Genomic DNA, 19,829 nt, shown 5'->3' on the forward strand with positions numbered 1-19,829 from the left:
CTGTCAGAATTCCTCACTGACTTATTTCTTGCCATTACAGCTTCAGAGATAAAGGTAGAAATTATGGAGGATCTCTTCTACTGGAACTCTAGCAAAAGACAGCTTTCCTTCTGTACAGGTTAAAGAGATAAATATAATAAGGATATTTGGAAGCAATAGAAGTTTGCTGAAGTAGCACCTCAATGATAAGATTGCCAAGGTTGAAAGCCAATGCTGGGCTTTTATTTGTTTTTGCAATACAGATGTAAGGTAAGATCAAAGACCTGTTTCTTCTCACTTTGGTGTTAGCTTGCAACAGATCTGAAGTTTTCCTCTCAGTCTGACAGTCCTTAACATCAAAACATGTGAACTGCCATGGCTGCATACTGATAGACTGACATGGCAATTTATATTAAATAGCACAGTATTAACATTTGAACTTTAAAGCAGCAGGGCTATAGCACCTTGAGTTTTGATTTATACAATGACTGTAAAATGAACTTAGCAGCAGACAGTGGAATCCTGTTCCCTCAGGTTATGCATAGCTTCAAGAGAGTAACTGTTATGCACAGCTGAACTATATATTTAAAGGATGAGAAATCATTAAGGAGACATCTGAGAAAAGCTTTGAGGTCACTGCTTCTATGAATTAATTCAGTTTCCCTTCCCCACTCTATATTGATTTTAAAGGAAAAAAAAAAAAGATAACTACTGCTATTAGTGAGTATGTTCCTTCACCCCATACAATGGTACTCCAGTCTCCTGGTCACCTGTCAACGTAACTTGCAGCAAACCTTCAGCATTGTCCCTTCTTCATACCAGTTTTTAAACATAATTGCTTTTTAACTCCCTTCCTCCTTACTTTGCTGTAATTCCAATGTCTACTTTACATTTGAAAGCTACTTTATCATGGCTGAATGAGTCACATACAAAATCACACCCATAACTGATATAAAATGTACTAGGGTAGATGTAGTTATGGTCAGCAAGTATAATATATATACACATACACAACATATATATGTGTGTACGTATATATATATATATAAATGGAAAAATAAACTAGCTGAAGATAGTGATTATCTTTCTCAGCAGACTACTTTTGGTTGTTCATAAGGCCCTATCCTAAAACCCTAGGTGTTCTCTTTCTTATGAAAATAAACCTTCATTCACAACCATACTAAGACAATTATGCATTTTAAATGAAAAAGAAAAAGGTAAATTCAGATGAACATAAATGAGATGCCAACATTAAGTTTTTCTGAAGCTTGATTTGTTGACAGGAGTAAAACTATATCTGTATTAAGAAAAACGCAGGTTTGCAATCAGTTTGTAGTTTCATCTGTGATAGCTTTTTAAACAGCTCCTTAGCAATTGAGGAGCTCTCCAAGAGAAGCAGACCTCTGCATGACTCTTTTTTAATACAGCCAGATCAATTGCCAATTTAAGAAGTGATTTTATTTGTGAATAGTATGGATTCCTTTTTACATCTGAATAAAGTATTAGTTTTTTAAAATCATAGGATTATAGTATACTAGGTTTTGCAGTGCTTCATTGCTACTTCTACTCTGAAATCAATTAATCCCTTCTATTCTCAGTGCTAAACACAATGCCTCAAGTAAGTTGACAGCACTTATTTCTCCCGACCTCCATTAGCTGAGTGGTGATATCAACACCAGAAATAAGAAAAAAGTGGAGCAGGTGCCAGAAAAAAGGACCAGAAATGGCCTTGTGAGTGACAAAACTGTAAGACAAGCCTGTACCATTTCATCTCACTTACCGTTGGTTCCCAGACAGCTAGAAACTTCCTTTTCCACCACAAAGAACATGAAGGCCATCAGAAAACGTTGGTTTTATTAAAATTTACATTATTTGGGGTGTCTTACATTTCTCTGCTCTTGTTGCTTCCAGGCACAACAAACAAGACTGCTCTATGTAATTAAGAACATTGCTTCTTTTCCTAGTACACACTACTGGAATCATCCTGATTCCTAAACCTCCTTTTCTACACAGGTGTTCTGAACTCCCAGTATCTACTGGACAAGTGATATATTAAAATGAGAGATGGCAGGGAAGAGCTAGCCAACAGCTCCATGTTTGTTCTTTTTTATAGAACCCAGTGCCTTGTGGGTCAAAATAGCAAACTCGGAATTGTTTCTCACAGGTAGACAAAGATCAAGGCACTTACATCTCTCTACAGCAAAAGCAGCTGCACTACATGCTGTTCTGTCAATCCAGAATATTTGGTCAAATATCCCAACTGCAGGAAGAGAATTCAATGTACTGCAAAGTAAGAAAACAGTGCTGAGAAAGACTGCTGTATATGGGGAAAAAGAATAAAGGCAACTATTTTGGAAAAAATACTTGGAACAATACCTGATGAATAAGAAAAAATTTCACCTTAAGACCAAAATATCATATATAGACACACGTGTTTAGATACACATACATATATACTCACAGACCTGCAGTTACAAAATGTATATTTCAAAAAGCATTACGAAGAAATAGCTTTGCCAACATAATACCTAGTACGTCTAAGATTGGATTAATATAAATAATTATACTAATTACTTAAATTTTTACTGATAAGAAATATCATCTTTCAAAGAAATCTACCTACAATATTGCTGACTGCATTACATATGACAGTAGTAGAGATATCATTAGTAGACAATAAAGTTGTTAGTCTCATAGCAGCACCATGAATGATATCTAATTTGAGTATAAACAAATTACAGCTTAATGCCTTTTCACCAGGGCAATATAAAGTAATAATAGTACTAATGAAAATTAGCTTATACATTTCAGATTTGAAATACTGGTACAGAGTATGAAAACTTTGGTCCATGGTTTTTATATACGTTGAGTGCCAGGCTAGGCAACAGATTAAGCTGAAACAGAACAACTTTCTGCCAAGAGCAACTAACCTCCTGCATCTGAACAGTGAACCCACTCTTGAGCTGCCTGGATTGGAAATCCAGCTTTATCAAGGTAAATGGCAATCAGAAGTTGTTTAGGTAAAGACGCCTGTCTATAAATTCAAGCAGCTTAGTGTCCAACATACCTCCTCAAGAGGCCTGATACCTGGAGGCAGTATAAATTCAGATGTGATAATGTTTCAGCTATCCCATGCAGCTAGTTCAAAGCACATCAAGACAACACCTAAATGTACTTACCCAGGCCAAAAAGAATGATCCTTTTTTTAACCCAGGCCAAAAAGAATTTACCTGTTTTTAAATTTTTATTTAATAACTACCATTAGACCACAAAGAGGAAATAGAAATATTCTTGAGAAAAAGTTGTCCTTGATGCAAGTGCTGTATACAAATAATTTTAGCTTCAAAACCGTCTCTCAAAACCTGTGTGAAAAAAAAACACCTGACAATACAGCCAACATCTCCAGCAATTATCTTGTGTGAACATTCCTTTTTCTCATTTCATCAGTTTGTCAGGCATCAGCTTAAACTTCCCAAGAGGGAAACAAATGATTACGTATTATGTTTAAAAAGTCATTTTAGATGGGTCACAATATTCCAAAACTATTTGGTAGCCAAAGGTTTCTTACACTTGGATGAAATCAAATCCCAACATTGCTTTTTTGTTGTCCTCGCTATGAGGATAATAAATTCCAAGAACTCCTCAAAGTGCAAACTTTAAAAACAACCTTCTCTTCCCACCCCAATTGACTTGTACTGTCTGCATAACAAGTATTGTGGATTGTTTTTTGTATTTACAGCAAGTTTATTGGGGAGAGGGAAAGTATTCTTTTACAAATGAGCCATGTTCACTATTGAGATCACTTCCAAAGAGAGCATTCAGAAAGCAAACCTGAATATATTACATTGACAATTATTTTTCAATATTTTAACATTGGCCACTTAAAATTGGTTGTGTTATTAGCACATATATTGATCTTTAAATATACTACTTCTACATAAACAGTGCAAATCTCAATATTCACATCAACCTGAAATTAATGCTGCAATTACTGTTGACATTCACATCAAGAAAGTAGTAAACTATTTCACATGAGCAATTCCAAAACCTCAGAATGCCATTATTAATATTAAAGAAACACAGAACAAACATGTTGGGCTTTAAAGCCTTGTTTTGATACACACAATCCCTGTAAACATGGATGTATTGTATTTGTCAATACTGATATCTGATGTAATTCTATAAATAAAACCACGGATATAAACAATTCCTATAACCTTTTTGCATAGGGTTTGGATTAGTTTCCTTCAAGGTAGAACAAGCTGTTAACAAAATCCCCATGTCAATTAGTCTTCCATCACACAAATTTAGGCATTTGATTAACTTTATACAAGGACTCTCTTTGACTTCAGTGGAAACTTACAAGTGTAAGCATTTGCAAAACTGGAGTCTTCTTTAGCACTTAAGTTATCTCTAGTCATTGAGAATACGAGCAATAAAAGGGCTCGCCATAAATTTATAAAATATGCTGATTTAAAAGTTTATGCTGATGTTTCTGTAAGTCACATTTATGATTCCAAACAGTTATGTACATACTATACTATCACAGTAGGAAATACTTCACTGTAGAACACCACAGTGAACAAGTTGTGAAGCACAGTGTTCAATATAATTTCCCTTTAGTATTCCCAGTGCATAAGTTGTTAACATCTACACTACACAAGGTGCCCAGGTCTAGTATTTGTTATATACAATGTAAAAGCAAGATAGAAAGAGCTTTGCAGTTTTAAGTAAGGAATGAAAACAGCGGATAATATACAGGGATTCACTCCTGCAAAGTACAGAATTCTCCTTCACAATGACCACAACCACCAAATAAGGTAGACTTCAGGTCATTCAACCACATAAAACAGTGCTCAGCACCTTGTAGGAAGAGAAATCTGAGTGCACTTTATTATAAAACATCTCATTTTGATGTTATAAAGTGCAAAAAAGAAAACATATATTCTAATATTTTACAGTCACTATTAAACTGCTGTATTTGCACAATGCAAAATTCAAATAACTTGATATATATTTGTATGGACCCTATAATAACAAATGTTGAAACTGGAGTTTTTGTATCTTTAAAAAAATCTCAGTATTTTAAAATTATTGTGTAAATATAAAAAGAAAATATAAATTATAGTTAATTCTTGAAATAGATATTTTAACACGTGACCATTTTCCAAACATTCAATATGAAATTTCACTTTCTATCATTACATTTTAGAATCTGTAAAACATTTTAAAAGTTAATAACTTCAAAAAGTAGAAATAAAAATTACTGTATCACAGTACTAGACACCTCACCTTATCAGACAACTTTTACCCTAGATGGTTTTTAAAAATTAAATAAATAAAAAAAAAAATCTAAGACATATTCTCAGTTGTTTAAAACAAGATATATGGAGTAACTTTTCAAAACAACATAAGAGTTGCATAACACTTCATTTTGTTATTAAAATTCAAATAAATGGGATAGAATGTAATCACAAATTTAAGAGGCTTTGAAGTACTATACTGCTTTGGTGCATTGTACCAATGATTCCTTAGGTGCAGGAAGAATCAAATGCTGTGACATTCTTCACACAGCTGGGCAAAAGTTGAAGATCCAAGAGTTCTATATGTTTTACAGAGTTTTTCTTTCTTTCAATAGTGGGGAAGAAACCGGGACAAAGATTCTGACACTGAGAAACAGTTTTCCTCCAAGCTGTACCAAGAGCAGCATAGCTCTTTAACATGAGCTTGACTGCACACTAGTAATTTATCCCTAAGAGAATACAATGTTGATTGTATAATAGCATTATACCATATCCAGTGATACCAAACTTAATGCTAAAAAAATGTATTGAAATACAAAGCTAAAAAGGTATGATTGAAATACATTTTTAAAGCGACAGACATTTCTGTAGCCTGTAAGCCACAGGGAGGAAGGGTGGGAGAAGACAATAAAGGTACTACCAAGTTTATAACTGTGTAAATCTTCAAGACGATATTCTCTGCTTTTCAGTCAGAGAACTGGAAGATGGTTTCTGGGTTATTGCTGTCTGTAGGGTTTGTTGGCTGCAGTGTCTTTGTAGGTGTAGTTTTACCATGAGAATGCGAGGAAGAAGAATGTGAACTTTCACTGGAGCTGCTACGTGTCTCTGTGCTTGTACTTGTTTTTTTCATTTTCCTTCTCTTTGCAAGAGGTGCCTTGTCAACATTCTGGAGACAAAATCCTTCCCTTTTGTACTTGTTAAAGGCCTGTTTAAAAATAAAAGGTAATTCTAAGCTTTTTAAGAGGTTTAAGACATTTAATGGCTCATAGGTTATCATGAATGCTCTATGGTAAGTTATAAGATACACTGTAATTTCTTGACAGATTCCTACTAATTATTATTTTAGCTACAACAATAATTTCACTGGCCTTTGCATGTATCTAAGACCCAATTCATCATACTGTACTTGAATAATACATGACATTGTTAACTTCTTCCTGTCCTCGTTCTTTTACATTTAGAAGTATTTTTATGACTTAAACTGTATTAAGACTACATTTTTCAGAAACTACACTTATTTTAATTACACTTTTTTCCTTCAGCCCAAATAATTTTGCTATATTGGGACCTCTCAAAAAAACAAACAAACAAAAAAAAACTATTATTTTCTTTTTCTCTTCTTGGTAATGTGTATACCAGTATTTCATTACAAATATGCTCAGTTTCAGTTTATTTTCTGTAGAAGGAATAATGAGAATCAATACTATGTTTGTTTAATACAGTTGCAATTTGAACTTTTTAAAATAAATAGGTATTGATGGGTAAGCAAGGCTACTAAAAAGGTATCCATGAAATTAAAAATATGAAATAAGTATATTCAAAAAATATGACACTGACTTTGTAATCACAAGATCAAAAATTCCAAGAGTGACTTACGTTAAATAGAAAGTTTCTTCTCTTTTCTACAATTCTGGAAGACCTTTTAATACATTTCTCTAAGAAATAGAGTATTAATATAGATATTTCATGAACATCTGCCTCTCAAACCCTGAAACCTCATTAGTATACATGTAAATGTCTCCAAGAAATTTATTCTTGCCTCATCATTCATGTTTTCACTGTACTCACTCATAAATGTTTGGAGAAGACAAAAAAAAATGCAGTTATAGGTAATCACTGAATTATAAGGACAAATACATATCTTTAAGAAAGAAAAAAACATACCAAACAACACAGTACAAAATTTAAGGACACGATATAAGACTTCTTAGAACTTACATGAAAAGTGGCTTTGACGTATGTATGCACGGCAGCCCCTGAAGAGCCTAAGTTATCAGGAGTCATTAGAGGGTTGGATGACAGCTGGCTACCATCCTGAAGCCATTCATTGTATCTCAGGCTGGACATTTTAATTCTTTTGTTTGGATCCACTGTTAGAAGTCCTAGTAGAAATACATTACATTCTCTTCATTTGTGAGCTATTTATCCCCTTTTAACAGATAACATGTGACTTGGATAATGAAGTCACGACAACATTTATCCTAGATATGCCAATATTTATCCTAGATAAAGTTCACTGAATGTTAAACAATCACCCATTCCAGAATAATCATTAAATGCAAGAAATTGCTCCTGGATTGATAACTCATGTTCCTTGTCATGTGAACTCAGAACTACAAAAGGATTTGTTCACTTAGAACCTGCCTAGGATGAAATTCAAGACAGTAACCCTCAGAATGATCCACATTCTGAGTAACACTCAGAACATTCTGAGTAGCACTCAGAATGATCCACATCCTCAGCATGATCCACTTACGTTTGAATCTGGAGACGCCTACATTTTTGGCAGAAAAAATCCTTCCAAGCCTGCTTCTGTACAAATTCAGAACTTCACCTTAGTAGAATTAAGAATGGTGTCTATCTCATATCTAAAACCTAATTAGATGCCCAGAATGCTGAAAGGGAACATACAGCAAATGCAAGCAAAGCAGCTCAGCAATTCAGAAGCCTTAGTAAACTCACATAAAAACATAGTCCAAAGAAAAGACAATAGCAATGCATTTGTGTTCTGAAAAAGCTCACCTTTTAAAACATTTTAAAATATTGTGGTTTACAAAACCAAAAATAAAAGAAAAAAAAAAAAAGAAAGATTCTGCTTTTAAACATGTTTTAAAATGGCTTCACTCTCTTTAAAGCTCTTCAGTTATTTCCAACCCCAAGAAATGCAAATGCTGAACTATCAGCATTGGGGTAAGTACATAGCTCAAGCTGTGGATACTATTCTGTCAGGTTAGGCAGAGCATCCAGATACTGTACAGCTCTCTAAATCTTATCTTTGCAGCTGGAAATAGAAGATGCATGAAGAATTTGTAAATACATACCTTGAATTAATTCCTTGGCCTCCTCAGAAACATTTTTCCAAGCTTCTCCTTCAAAGGAAAATTCTCCCTTTTTAATTTTTTTCATAATTTCCAATGCACTAGTACATGTCAAACTTTTATCTTGAGACTGAAATGGTACCTGTCCTGATAGCATTGTATACTGTCATAAGAACAAAATAATATTAACAAACACCATATGTTTATTGACAACCCTAAATATGCAGTTGCTGTTGTCTGTACAGCATCACCAGTGCTATACAATAAAACTTCCGCATCCTCAAGGCTATAAAAAATTTAAAACAAGCAAGACTTTCTCTGGAGCCCTTGTTAGAAAAAAAAAAGCAATCATAAGTTTCAGGAAACTATAATCAAAACATGATGGTATTTCTACCCAGGTTACTTTTATAGAAAATAATTTTTCTGTAAATCAGAATGCAGACTGACTCCTTCTCTAAACTGAAAATCTCAGAAGGTTATATGGATGCCTGCAAAATCTCTTAACAAGAATATTTCTAAGAACCAGACTGTTTTTCCATACACAGAAATGTTGAATTTAATTTACTGCTTAGGAAAAAAACAAAACAAAACAAAACAAATAAACGACACGCCTCCACCCCTTGAAAATATCTGTCTTTGGAACCTATTGTTTGTGCAGCAGTATCTTCATCTCACTCAAATGCATCATCTATCCAATTCAATTCTGAAACTGCATCAAGTCCTTTGCATTTCAATAAAAAGTAAACCCATACAATAACATTATAATTTTAAAAACCCAATCACTTACCAGAATGACCCCCAAACTCCAGAGGTCACAGGATTCATCATAACCATTGTGATTCAAGAGCTCTGGGGCAGCATAATGTAGAGTAAAACATGGAGTCTTCAGAGGCTGATTATCAGGTGGTTTTAAACGAGCAAAGCCAAAATCAATTATTTTTATTTCTGAATTATCGCTTTCATCTGTAAACAATAAATTCTGAAAAGCAAATACAAAATCAATACTAGCACTGGTTAGAAAATTGTTTAGAACACAACAGTTACTTCTATTCTACATCTATTACTAAAAAAAAAAAATCTCATTATGTAAATAGGCACTGGGAAACACTGGAAAAAATGGAAAAGTACAAATAACGGTACTCTGGGATATAAGAAAACACAATGTGTAGATTTGCCTCCTGTGTATCTGCAAGTTAGAATAGTTCTGCCTGGGAGTATTAATGAAAATGAGTATTTAGCAGAGACCAATGGGAAAAATAATTTGTGGAACATTGACAAGAAAAAAAAGCAAAGACAACACACTAAACAGCCTTTGAAACAGAAGTTTCAAAGACAAAAGCTTGAAATGAACAACTGTCTTTTCCACAAAGAGAAATTTTCTTCAGCTTCCCCTTCCTTCTGGCATATTGTGAATGACAGCTTTCTTGTAAGTGGAATTCTTGGTACATGCCTTGTCTTGGGACTGAAAGGTCTTTGGTCCTCAAGTGGTAACGTGCTGAAGTCATATTACCACAAGAGCACAGAAATCCAAAATAATAATTTGAAAGCGAAGGACAGAGGACTAGAAAGTGCATCAATTGCTCAGTTGTGTATCAACAGCTGTCTGGCATGAATCTCAAAAGCAACAGAGATAAGTTTTCTGTGAGACTTGGGATCAATGCCATTTAAGCACAGAAGGTCACCAAACAGAGTAATCTCAAGCCAAGCCTACTCCTCACACCAAGGAAATGAAACTTTAGTACAGCTGGTCCTGAAAATTTCAGCCTAACAGCCGGAACGTGGCATCACAGACTTGACGAAAGACAAACTGTCAGTTCAGAAGAGTATTTAAGGCAATCTATTCTTTTCTCTCTGTATATTTCTCAAGAAAGATCCAAGAGTGAAGCTAAGTCTTCAGGAAACTGGCTGAGGCCAAGATGAAGTTACTGATTTCTAACTCCCATTGAACTTTTGAGAGAAGAGAGAGGAGCAAAAATTTGCTGTTACCTTCACAGTTTGATCTATGCAATGCTAAGGAAAGTCTCAGTATAAGAAATCCTACAGCCTTATGTAATTCTGTAATACAAAAAGTGAATGACTGAATACAAAATAATTAATTTTAAACTCTCCATGAAGGGAAAAAAATGATTGCTAGACCGCAAGCAGATCAATACGGAAAACCTGAGAGTATCCATTATGTATAAGAGGTAACAGTTGCTATAAAACAGTATTTTTTCATTCTGTACTGTTGTTATAGGTTAACTCACAATCAGAAAAGTCAATTTTCCATACTAAAATGTTGTGCAAAAATGTATCTGAAGGTAGACAGCAAAAATATTAAGACAATGAGGATAGGTAATTAATACAATCATCTTTTTTTCAATGGTGAAGGCATATAGCCAATAAATAAACGAAGAATTTCAATAACATTGTTTTAAAAAGACCTCCATTCTTGAGCTGAAAATGAAATTGGTTATGTACAGAAAGAAAGTTACAGTCCAAATGTCCTAATTTGGGTTGACTGTTCTGTTGATTAGGTAAATATAGCATGTTTCTCAAACACCCACACTTAAAGCTATAGTCCGTATATAGTTTAAGGACATGTAAACATTAGATCTGTCTTGATGTATATTTTCTAATATCTTTGGACCCCAACTCACAGATCAATGGTAACTTCAAAGAACCAATCCCCAAATTCCTCTACTGATCATTCCTCCAAATGGTCACATATGCTGTATGAATATTTTTTTTTATTTTTTTTGTGTGTATTCCCTGATTTTTTTTCCTATCCAGTACTTTTCAACAAGAGCAACATAATTTTCTATATATCTTTTAACAGAAAGATGCACTAACCGCATCTATATTGGGATGCCTGCATATCCCATACTAAGTTCATGTCTGAACCTAAAATAGTAACTTTCAAAACAACGAGCAGGAAGTAGACAGGCTGGTTGAGTCCAGCTCTGTGGAGGCTCAGTGGAAGCAATGCATCCTGCAAGTTGTTTGCTAAATAACCCTTCATTACACTGACTTCCCAGGCTTCTGTTCTTTAACATGATGTAGAATTGAAGACTGCTGAATTTATGATGCAGCTGAAACCCTGCTTTATAGAACTTGGCCTTTTAAGCTGGCAATACCAGTAAAATTAGAAGATGAGAAAAAGCATTTTTATTTTTTGTCCATTCAACAATGACTTGTTTCAAAAGCTGTTTTCTTTATGGTGTGAGCAAAGAAATTCTTTCTAAGAGACATGTTTTCAACTGACACAATGGAATTTCATAGTAGCCCTTTTTATTTCATTGCTTACTTATTACACAGACTCCACTAAAGAGATACCTTCAAATACACAGGTTTTGGACTGATTTTCAAAAAACACTCTAATAACAACATCCGGAAGTCTTCTTTACATGTTGATTTTGAATTACTATAAGAGAGGCAAGTTTGTAATATACCAGAAGCAGTGTTTAGAACACAAGAAGCTGTGTTACAAGAGGATGAAGCATCAGTAGGAATGGTGGATCATTTTAAAAGGCAGACTGACAGTTATTTCCTGAAGTATTACAATATCAATACAATATAACATCCTTACTGGACAAACTAACATGAATCTACACCATTCCTGGACTAAAGAAACCTAACACCTATCTAAGACCATTGGTGGCAAAGAAAAACAGTAGAAAGAGCAAATGTTGGCTCCAAGAAGCAGAATAAAGCCAGTGGTCAATCGTAATATAGTAAACTGAATTGTCTGGAAGGCAAGATGCTGCAGCACAGTAAAAATACTACGAAAGCTCGTAACAATTAATTACTGAAAAATACATATTAAATAATATAATTGTTTCTTTAGAGAAACTGCTTAATTCACTGAACTCACATCACACATCTCCATTAGTTGGCTGTGTTAGCTTGTGATTCATGTTGTGCTTAAGTGGGAGGATATGATGGGTCTTGTAGGTGCATCCAAAAGAAGCCCCAAAAGGGGAATGAAGATCAAACAGAAGGTAGAAATGTACAGACAAAGCAATCAACCTCCCTAGCTCTTCTTGTGAACTGCTTTTTACTGTAAGTATATACTTACTACTAGTAAAAACTGTCCACAAATAGACAAGGAATGTTTTCGAACACATTCCAGTGTTAATTGTTTACAAAATTTAAAATGCTTTGTAACAGTTACCTTTATTATGAACAAAAAAATACCTACAGAATTTGCTAAGTAAAAACAATAACTGTTTATTAAAAAAAAAAAAAAGTAGAAAAGTGTAATAACTTAAGGCCAAAATGTGTCAGAAAGTCACTATACCTCTGGTTTCAGATCTCTGTGGACTACTCCTACATCGTGCATATGGCTCACTGCTGAAACAAGTCTGCGCATAATATGACTGGCTTCTGTCTCACTGAAATGCTGCTTCTTCTGAATACGTTCAAGCAATTCTCCTCCCTTCAGCAATTCCATTACTAGAAAAGTGTGAAGCTAGAACAATAAAGAAAAACTTGGGATGTTAGAAATTCACACATTAGCACACATCAACTGCAATTCAAATGTCTTGATATTAAACAAATAGCAGACTTCTCAGAAGGCTTTATGAGGAATGGAAAGTGGAGTTAGCATTCTCAAACGGCACGCGATCATCACTAGCATTTCCTTCCCCCGAATGACAGTAACAAATGTAATATTTGCAAGCCAAGGAAAAAAAGCTCTGGGAAGAGGTCAAGAGGTCAAAAAAAAAAAAACTTCATGAACAGAAGGTGCACAGTATTTACGTATTAAAGAACAGAAAGATAGCTCTGTATACAGAAAGCAGCAAGACTACTAATACATAATTTGATTAGACTGATACTAGAGAAAGAAAAAAAATGGAACTTTCTCAGACATAAACTGCAGAAATGTTATAACTAAAAAATTCTGATCAGTTCTGGACTTCAGAATATTGTGCACCTGAGTAATCAGGATGATAAAATCTGGAAATTACCATGAGCAAATAAAAATACAATGGTTTGCTGGTTGAGAGTAGCCTATTTATTCTCAGAACAACCTGAACTTTTTTTTTTTAAACATGTTACCAAATATAGCTGTTTTACCCAAATACACGTGAAAAAAGTTCCTTATCCTACATACGTGTACTTGCACTATACTAAATAAATGCCAAAAAAAGGCTTCCTTATCATTAAAGGTTATACTGCAGATTTCCAAATAGCTTCACAAATATTTTAAGATTCATGACACCTTCAGGAAAAGTGAGTAGGTATCTCAGTTTTATAGATATGGAAACAGTTCCATGAATATATTGTAGGATGACTAACTATGTAGACCAATGACAGAACCAGAAACAGAATCCATGACTCAATCTTTCAAATACATTTTGATGTGCAAAAGTAAATGATGGTTCCCTTGAATGCAGAACTGTTGCTTCATCTTTGGAATTAGATAAAAGCTCTAGGAAAAAAGATGCCTACACAATAACATTATGCTTAACTCCTAAAAGTACTTGGGAAATCACAAGGCAATATGTTTGGCAAATAGTGATTACAGTTTCTTCACAATACCTGGTCATGATAAATTTCATGTAACTTCACTACATTGGGGTGTCCCTCGCAGAGTTTCAGAGCTGTTATTTCTCTCTGGGTGTTGGCTTCCATTCTGGAAAAATTGAGCAAACATTTTGTACCAATTTTACTGAGCAAATTGCACATTCAAAGTGTTACACCTATTTAATTGTTTGCAATCCAGATTTTTGAACATTACAACTGCTTGAACGCAATTAAAACCATATTCAACGTAAGCAGAGCAAAATTCTCCACATAACCCTGCAAGTTAGGACATAAGAAAAACCACACCCAAATCAGACAATGTTTTTGATGCAACTGTAACTTACTACAGCAAAAGCTGAAATGGTATTACAAAATAGTTTCTATCTAAAACAAACCTTTCCCTTAGTCCAGGGCAATTTGACTTCACCTCTGTTCCTACAAATGTGTTAGCTCAGCTATATCCTGAAGATTCAAATTATTGGCCCAACACTTTCCATTCTTACAGAAGACTAATGCTGCCACAGTTCTAGGGAAACTATGAGCTCCTACTAGGAAAAAAGCAGCATCATCATCTATATAGGAACTGTGTTATACATATGAAACCCTAAATATGTGGATTGAAAAATCCAAAATGGAACAGATAAGAGACTTGCTCCAAAGCAAAAATCAATTCACAATTTTTTTTAGGTACTTAAATATCTATAGTCGTGTCCCCCCCCCCCATCACCCCTAGAATAATGTGGTGAACTTCATAAAAACTACATGAATGGTGACTGAGGAGAATAATTTGTTTTTCTCTAATAAATATGTTGATTTAGTGTGGACCAAGAATGCATGAAAATTTTTGCCAAAACTCTTTCCTACTAACTAAAAAAGGCTAATCTTGTACTGCTTAGGTGAATGGTCTTACGAATAACACAGACAGAATCTCTCTCACCACATGTTCTGCATTTCTGGTTTCATAAAAATTGTTTTTCTAATTCAGACCAGAACTGTGATGAGAATTTTGTACGAGAAAAAGCTGGGTTTTTGTGGACTTCATATAATCCAGGAGTGAACTAAGCTGTTCCTCTGTTGATTTTGTTGTTTAAACTTAAAATGATTTCAGCTCCTTAAGAAAATCGAAAACTGTCTCAGATAATCTTTTCCTCCTAGAGAAAATACTATGAGAGGGTGGACTGGGAAACAGAGAAAAAAAGGCTCAATATCATGAACATAAACCTTTGAAATTTGTGCCTAGATTTTTCTGAATATCTCTTCTCTATAAATAGTTACCACCTCAGATTTGTAGACAGACAATATTATGAAAAATCAACAGGAGCTCTGAAACAGTAACTCAAGCAAGTGTACAGGAATCCATTGTTTCATGGGGCTTCAGAAAAACAGGAAAAAAAAATCAAATTGTTGTATGGCGGCAGATCCAGCAGTACTAAAAGCAAAAACACAGAGGAACTCTTGATCTTAGCTTTCATCCCAAGTACCATGAGAAGGTTTGCCCATGTGTAGGATCCAATTTTTTGGTATCTTTAATGGGTAGGATTAAAAGACTGTCTGACTGAGGCAAAAAAGTTAGTAAAAACTCAGCATGCTTTTCCTATTAGCAAGAATTACTACTGTGGTCCTCAGAGCAGTATTATTCACTGTTTAACAGCTTCTCATTCTGTGCTGGTTTGTGCCAACTTACTCAGTGTGTAGGTTTATTGCTACCTCTAAATACTACATAAACATGCTCTGAATGACTCACAGCCTTTAGTCTTGAAAAAGTCTTTTTTACGCAGACCACTTCTTACCTTCATTTAGCCTGGTCCACCAAGATGAAGGAGAAAGAGCAAAAAAGCTTTTAATATCACTTTGGGATGTCATTCCTAAAAGCTCACATCTATGACAGAAGTCAATACTAGTTTGCTAACTCTTATCTAGGAACAATAAATCCATTATTTAAGATGGATTTCTCCTTAAGATGAGATGGGAATACTGATCTGCAGTTCCGCCTGCACCACAGAAAAAAAAAATCTGAATGTAGACACAAGGCAGATGCTTGAATTAAAATACCTAATGTAGGTGTCTACTGCATACTGATTGTCTAAGGTCCCAGTGTAACGAGTGAAATTCTGATTAATGAAGTTGACAGGGTGAATAAAATACATACCTATAATAGGATTCAGTTACCTAAGCATAGGAGAGCCTGGAAGACACCAGCCATGAAGACATCTACATAAAGGTTTAGTAGCAGTCACCAGACTGATGCAAATTGGAGGACTCATAGGACACCAATGGATGCTAAAATGGCACTAGATTGATGCCTGTGTTTAAGGAACTGAATCCCACTGCTAGTGCCTGGTCATTTGAGTCTCTCTGTAGGTTCCACTAATACTTTTGACTATGTCACCATAAATCACAGAAGACCTTAGAATGCTTGCTCACACGCCCTTATCCCATTCAAAAAACATGTGAACAAACACTTAAGTCTGGTGGACAGTTACTTCTAGGCTCTAGAAAAACAGAGGTACAGCCAAATGTCTTGGAGGAAGAGATCCCTGTGAACTCTCATTCTGATGGTAGAACATTTACGCTTTTCCCTTCCCTTTTCTGCCAGCACTGTACAACATGCTAGGGACATATTTAATAATGAATATTGAGCAAAATGAAGCTAAAAACCCATCCAATCCTCAAAGAACCCTTTGTCTTTATTTTTCTCTGGGCAGAAACTGCCAGAAGAATCTATTCTGGAAGAGTACCAGATGGTCCCCCTGAGCAAAGTGAGACAGCTGCCTCTCCATTGTGGTGTCCTCTTCAGAACATCCAGGAAACAGATGTAATGTAAAACTTGATGGTCTAATTACATTTTACACACACACGCGTTCGCATGTGCATGCATACACACACACACACAAATTAATTAGATCCAAGGGAAACCAAACTATAGATACTTCTTAAAAACCATGGCCTAGAAAATCAGTTGGACTGCCTAGAAAAGGGAACTAGCATAAACCTACAGTTTACTTAGGTCTAAAGACAAGAGGAACTTACACCTTTCTCTGGTTTGAAGCAAACCTGGGGAAAACACAGGTAGAGTACAACTATGAACCAGAAAAGCCCTCTTCTTCTCATGTCCTCCCCAGCAAAAAATAACATTTTATTTCAAAAGGCTCTTTAAAAAAGAATTTTTAAAGGTTACTACTATATGTTTCTTGAGATTCTTCAGAATTGATATTTTAACGTTATTTTTCCACCTTCAAAAATATAGCGAGCATTATTCTAATCCATAGGTGACAGTAAGCAAAGAAAATATTTTTATGGTCTTATAGAATATTTATACCTTTTGCTAATTATTTTTACTGCATACTCTTGGCTAGTTTTCTTGTGTAAGCACTTTCGACAAATGGAAAAACTTCCTTCTCCCAATGGTTTCTCTTTCAGATCCAGTTCATAATGTTGAAAAAATGGAGAGTCCTGTTAGGAAACTGTCTGTATTTAGTTCTGCAGAATACTTTTAGTATACACAGTCAAAGACAAAGAGTAAAGTTTTGTGAGAATTTTTCATCTACATTTAAAATTGTAAAAGAGCTCTCTTTTTGATAAAATATAAGCTTAATTTCTATTTAATAAAATGCATAAAGTTTATTTTAACAATCAAAAACTATATCTTACTTTAAAAAAACAGTCACTAAACAAAGTATTAGTACTACAATAGCTTAAGGTACAAAATATTCAGACAAACAGGATCAAAGATGGTCGTACATACATTTATTCACAAAACTACGTGCTTGTTTGAAGACATCACAATAGTGTCTGTTCTTATAAGGATTCACACAACTATATGTACTTTTGGGCAAATACATCATAGAAGGAATTCTGACACAATTAAAGTACTTTCAAAAATATCTACAATTGTTAGATGAATAAGAACTATCAGGAGTCAAATTACTACTATTATTATATTTCAGTCTTCTGGAAAACTAGACAACCATCTCATTTTTCAGACTAAAGTTCAACCACTTCTTAATAGTACCACATGCAAATTATATGCTTGGATCATCTGAGGAGCCATTACAGAGAACAGATAAATGCATAATGACTGTTTTGTAATCTGTGGCATAGCTTGTGATTGCTGCTTTGAAAGTTATATGCAGTTCCAAGTTAACCAAATTAATTTAGCTCTTGATATTATTATTACCTTCATCATAGCACTTCTGGCAATAGTTGTGGTTCCAGGTCTTTCATCCCCAACATAAAACTGAACAGGATCTACTGTAGCTGCATTGCGTTTAAACAAAATAGAAGGTGCAACGAAAGAATATCCCTATTAAATCAGAGACATCAGAAAAGGACAGAATTTGAAATTGTTGCACACAAATGATAATACTGCGTATAAAACATTAGAGGCTTCCAAAGACTTTTGAAAGAAATCATAATGTTCGTAACATAATACAGAAACTGTAATTGGCTAATTGGTGGGTAGCTATTACTGTGTTCAATGTGAACAGATGTCTTTCTGGAAGTGGTTGTATGATTCCCCACAGTTGTAGACAAAATAGTAACAATACAAAAACTCAAGGAAATAATGCTAAAGATCTGGCTCGGTTTCAATTCTTTTGCAGTAGTGATAAAGGCTCATAATTCATACCAGCTGGCTTCCCAGAACACCTATAAGTTAAGATGTGAAACAGTTTTTATGCTGTGATATAAGCAACAAACCATCTTAAACAGTAAAACAAAATAAGCTCACGTTAGCAATTTGCCCAGTTTAGGCACAACAAGAACAGCTGTGACTTCCACTGCAGAATGAGTCAGATAGTATTATGACATGCATAAAGGCTTCCTATAGTCAGTACAAATCTTAAAACTTCCAAAATATGATGCTGTATTCTGCTGTTTTCCTGTACACCAAGCATTAAGTTGCTTAAAAAAAATGACAGTAAAATATAATGAAGCACAAGGTAGGGGCGGAGAGAAAACACTGAACTGCTGTGCACTTCTGCAGTTTGGGTTCCAAGTTTAAGGCTGCACTTGAGCAGTTCACTCATTTGACATCCAGACTCTGCAGAGCAAGTAAGGATCGTTCTTTAGCAGCATGAAGGAGGTGGTGAGGAAAGCTCTGTTTCTGATCTGCATTTAATAGTCTAGTAATTAAAGCACTTATAAAGGAAGTGAAAGACCTACTTTCAATTCTGCAGTTAGTTCCCAGTTCCCAGAGTTCCTCAACTAGAGAATAATATCAACATAGGCAAACTGCATGCTGTTGCTGAGGCTGGTAGCCCAGGTTGATGGAGGCAAGGTGACAAGACTTGTAAGGTAAGGAGAATCAATAAAGGACAGACTGACTTTAGTCCAGCTGGCAGGACATTCAGCTGGGAATGGAGAGACATGAAATTTTATGTTTGCACTACAACTGTTTCCAGCTTTCTAATTTTGCAGTCACTGAACAAAAAGACCTGAGAACTGAGACTGGAAATTACATAGATAATTCCCAATAATTTAGAAGGTGGGAAAAACATTCAGCTATATACTCAGAATTGTTTAATACCTGTTTTGCTTTTTTTTTTTTTTTTTAAATTAGTATGAATTCTTAAAATACCTGAAATATTCTTTCCGAAGTCTGAGGGGTTGCTGCAGGAGAATACGTTGGATCCATTTCCGTAAACTCTTCTGCAAAGTTACTGACATCTAATTCATCTCTGATTACTGGTTTAAATGGAGCTGATACTTTTTTGGCAGCTAAATCATCCCAGTTTATATTCTAAACCAAAAACAAGAAAATAAGGTTGAATCAAATAGATAGCATGTTCAAACATATTAAATTTCTCCAAAATTAACCACCTTATTTGCAATTATTTCTGCAAAATACAAGGATAAATGCAACACTTTATGAGTCTCATGGATGTGAATATCTTTCTCCAAGAGTAAGTACTTCAGAGGATCGTTCTTTTTGTATTTTAATAAAGCAGTCTATAGATATCCTAAGATACATCAATAATAAAAATAATGAACACAAATATTA

At 34.7% G+C, this 19,829-nt stretch overlaps 1 protein-coding gene across 2 annotated transcripts in view; it reads right to left on the bottom strand.

Moving 5' to 3' along the window:
* Nucleotides 1-3,614: 3,614 nt before the first annotated feature.
* The window catches only part of RPS6KA5 (ribosomal protein S6 kinase A5), a 75,775-nt gene continuing 59,560 nt past the window's right edge, over nt 3,615-19,829 (bottom strand). For both annotated transcript variants that reach the window (XM_084287829.1, XM_084287830.1), the window contains 9 exons: nt 19,407-19,568; nt 18,006-18,131; nt 17,148-17,281; nt 13,844-13,937; nt 12,600-12,770; nt 9,108-9,299; nt 8,324-8,483; nt 7,221-7,384; nt 3,615-6,207 (listed from right to left, as the gene is read on the bottom strand). In XM_084287829.1, the coding sequence (XP_084143955.1) occupies nt 5,968-6,207; nt 7,221-7,384; nt 8,324-8,483; nt 9,108-9,299; nt 12,600-12,770; nt 13,844-13,937; nt 17,148-17,281; nt 18,006-18,131; nt 19,407-19,568 (1,443 nt within the window). In that variant the 3' untranslated portion in view covers nt 3,615-5,967. The remainder of the gene's footprint in view (nt 6,208-7,220; nt 7,385-8,323; nt 8,484-9,107; nt 9,300-12,599; nt 12,771-13,843; nt 13,938-17,147; nt 17,282-18,005; nt 18,132-19,406; nt 19,569-19,829) is intronic.

The sequence above is a fragment of the Netta rufina genome (assembly GCF_964035555.1).
Source record: "Netta rufina genome assembly, chromosome: 5".
NCBI lineage: Eukaryota > Metazoa > Chordata > Aves > Anseriformes > Anatidae > Netta > Netta rufina.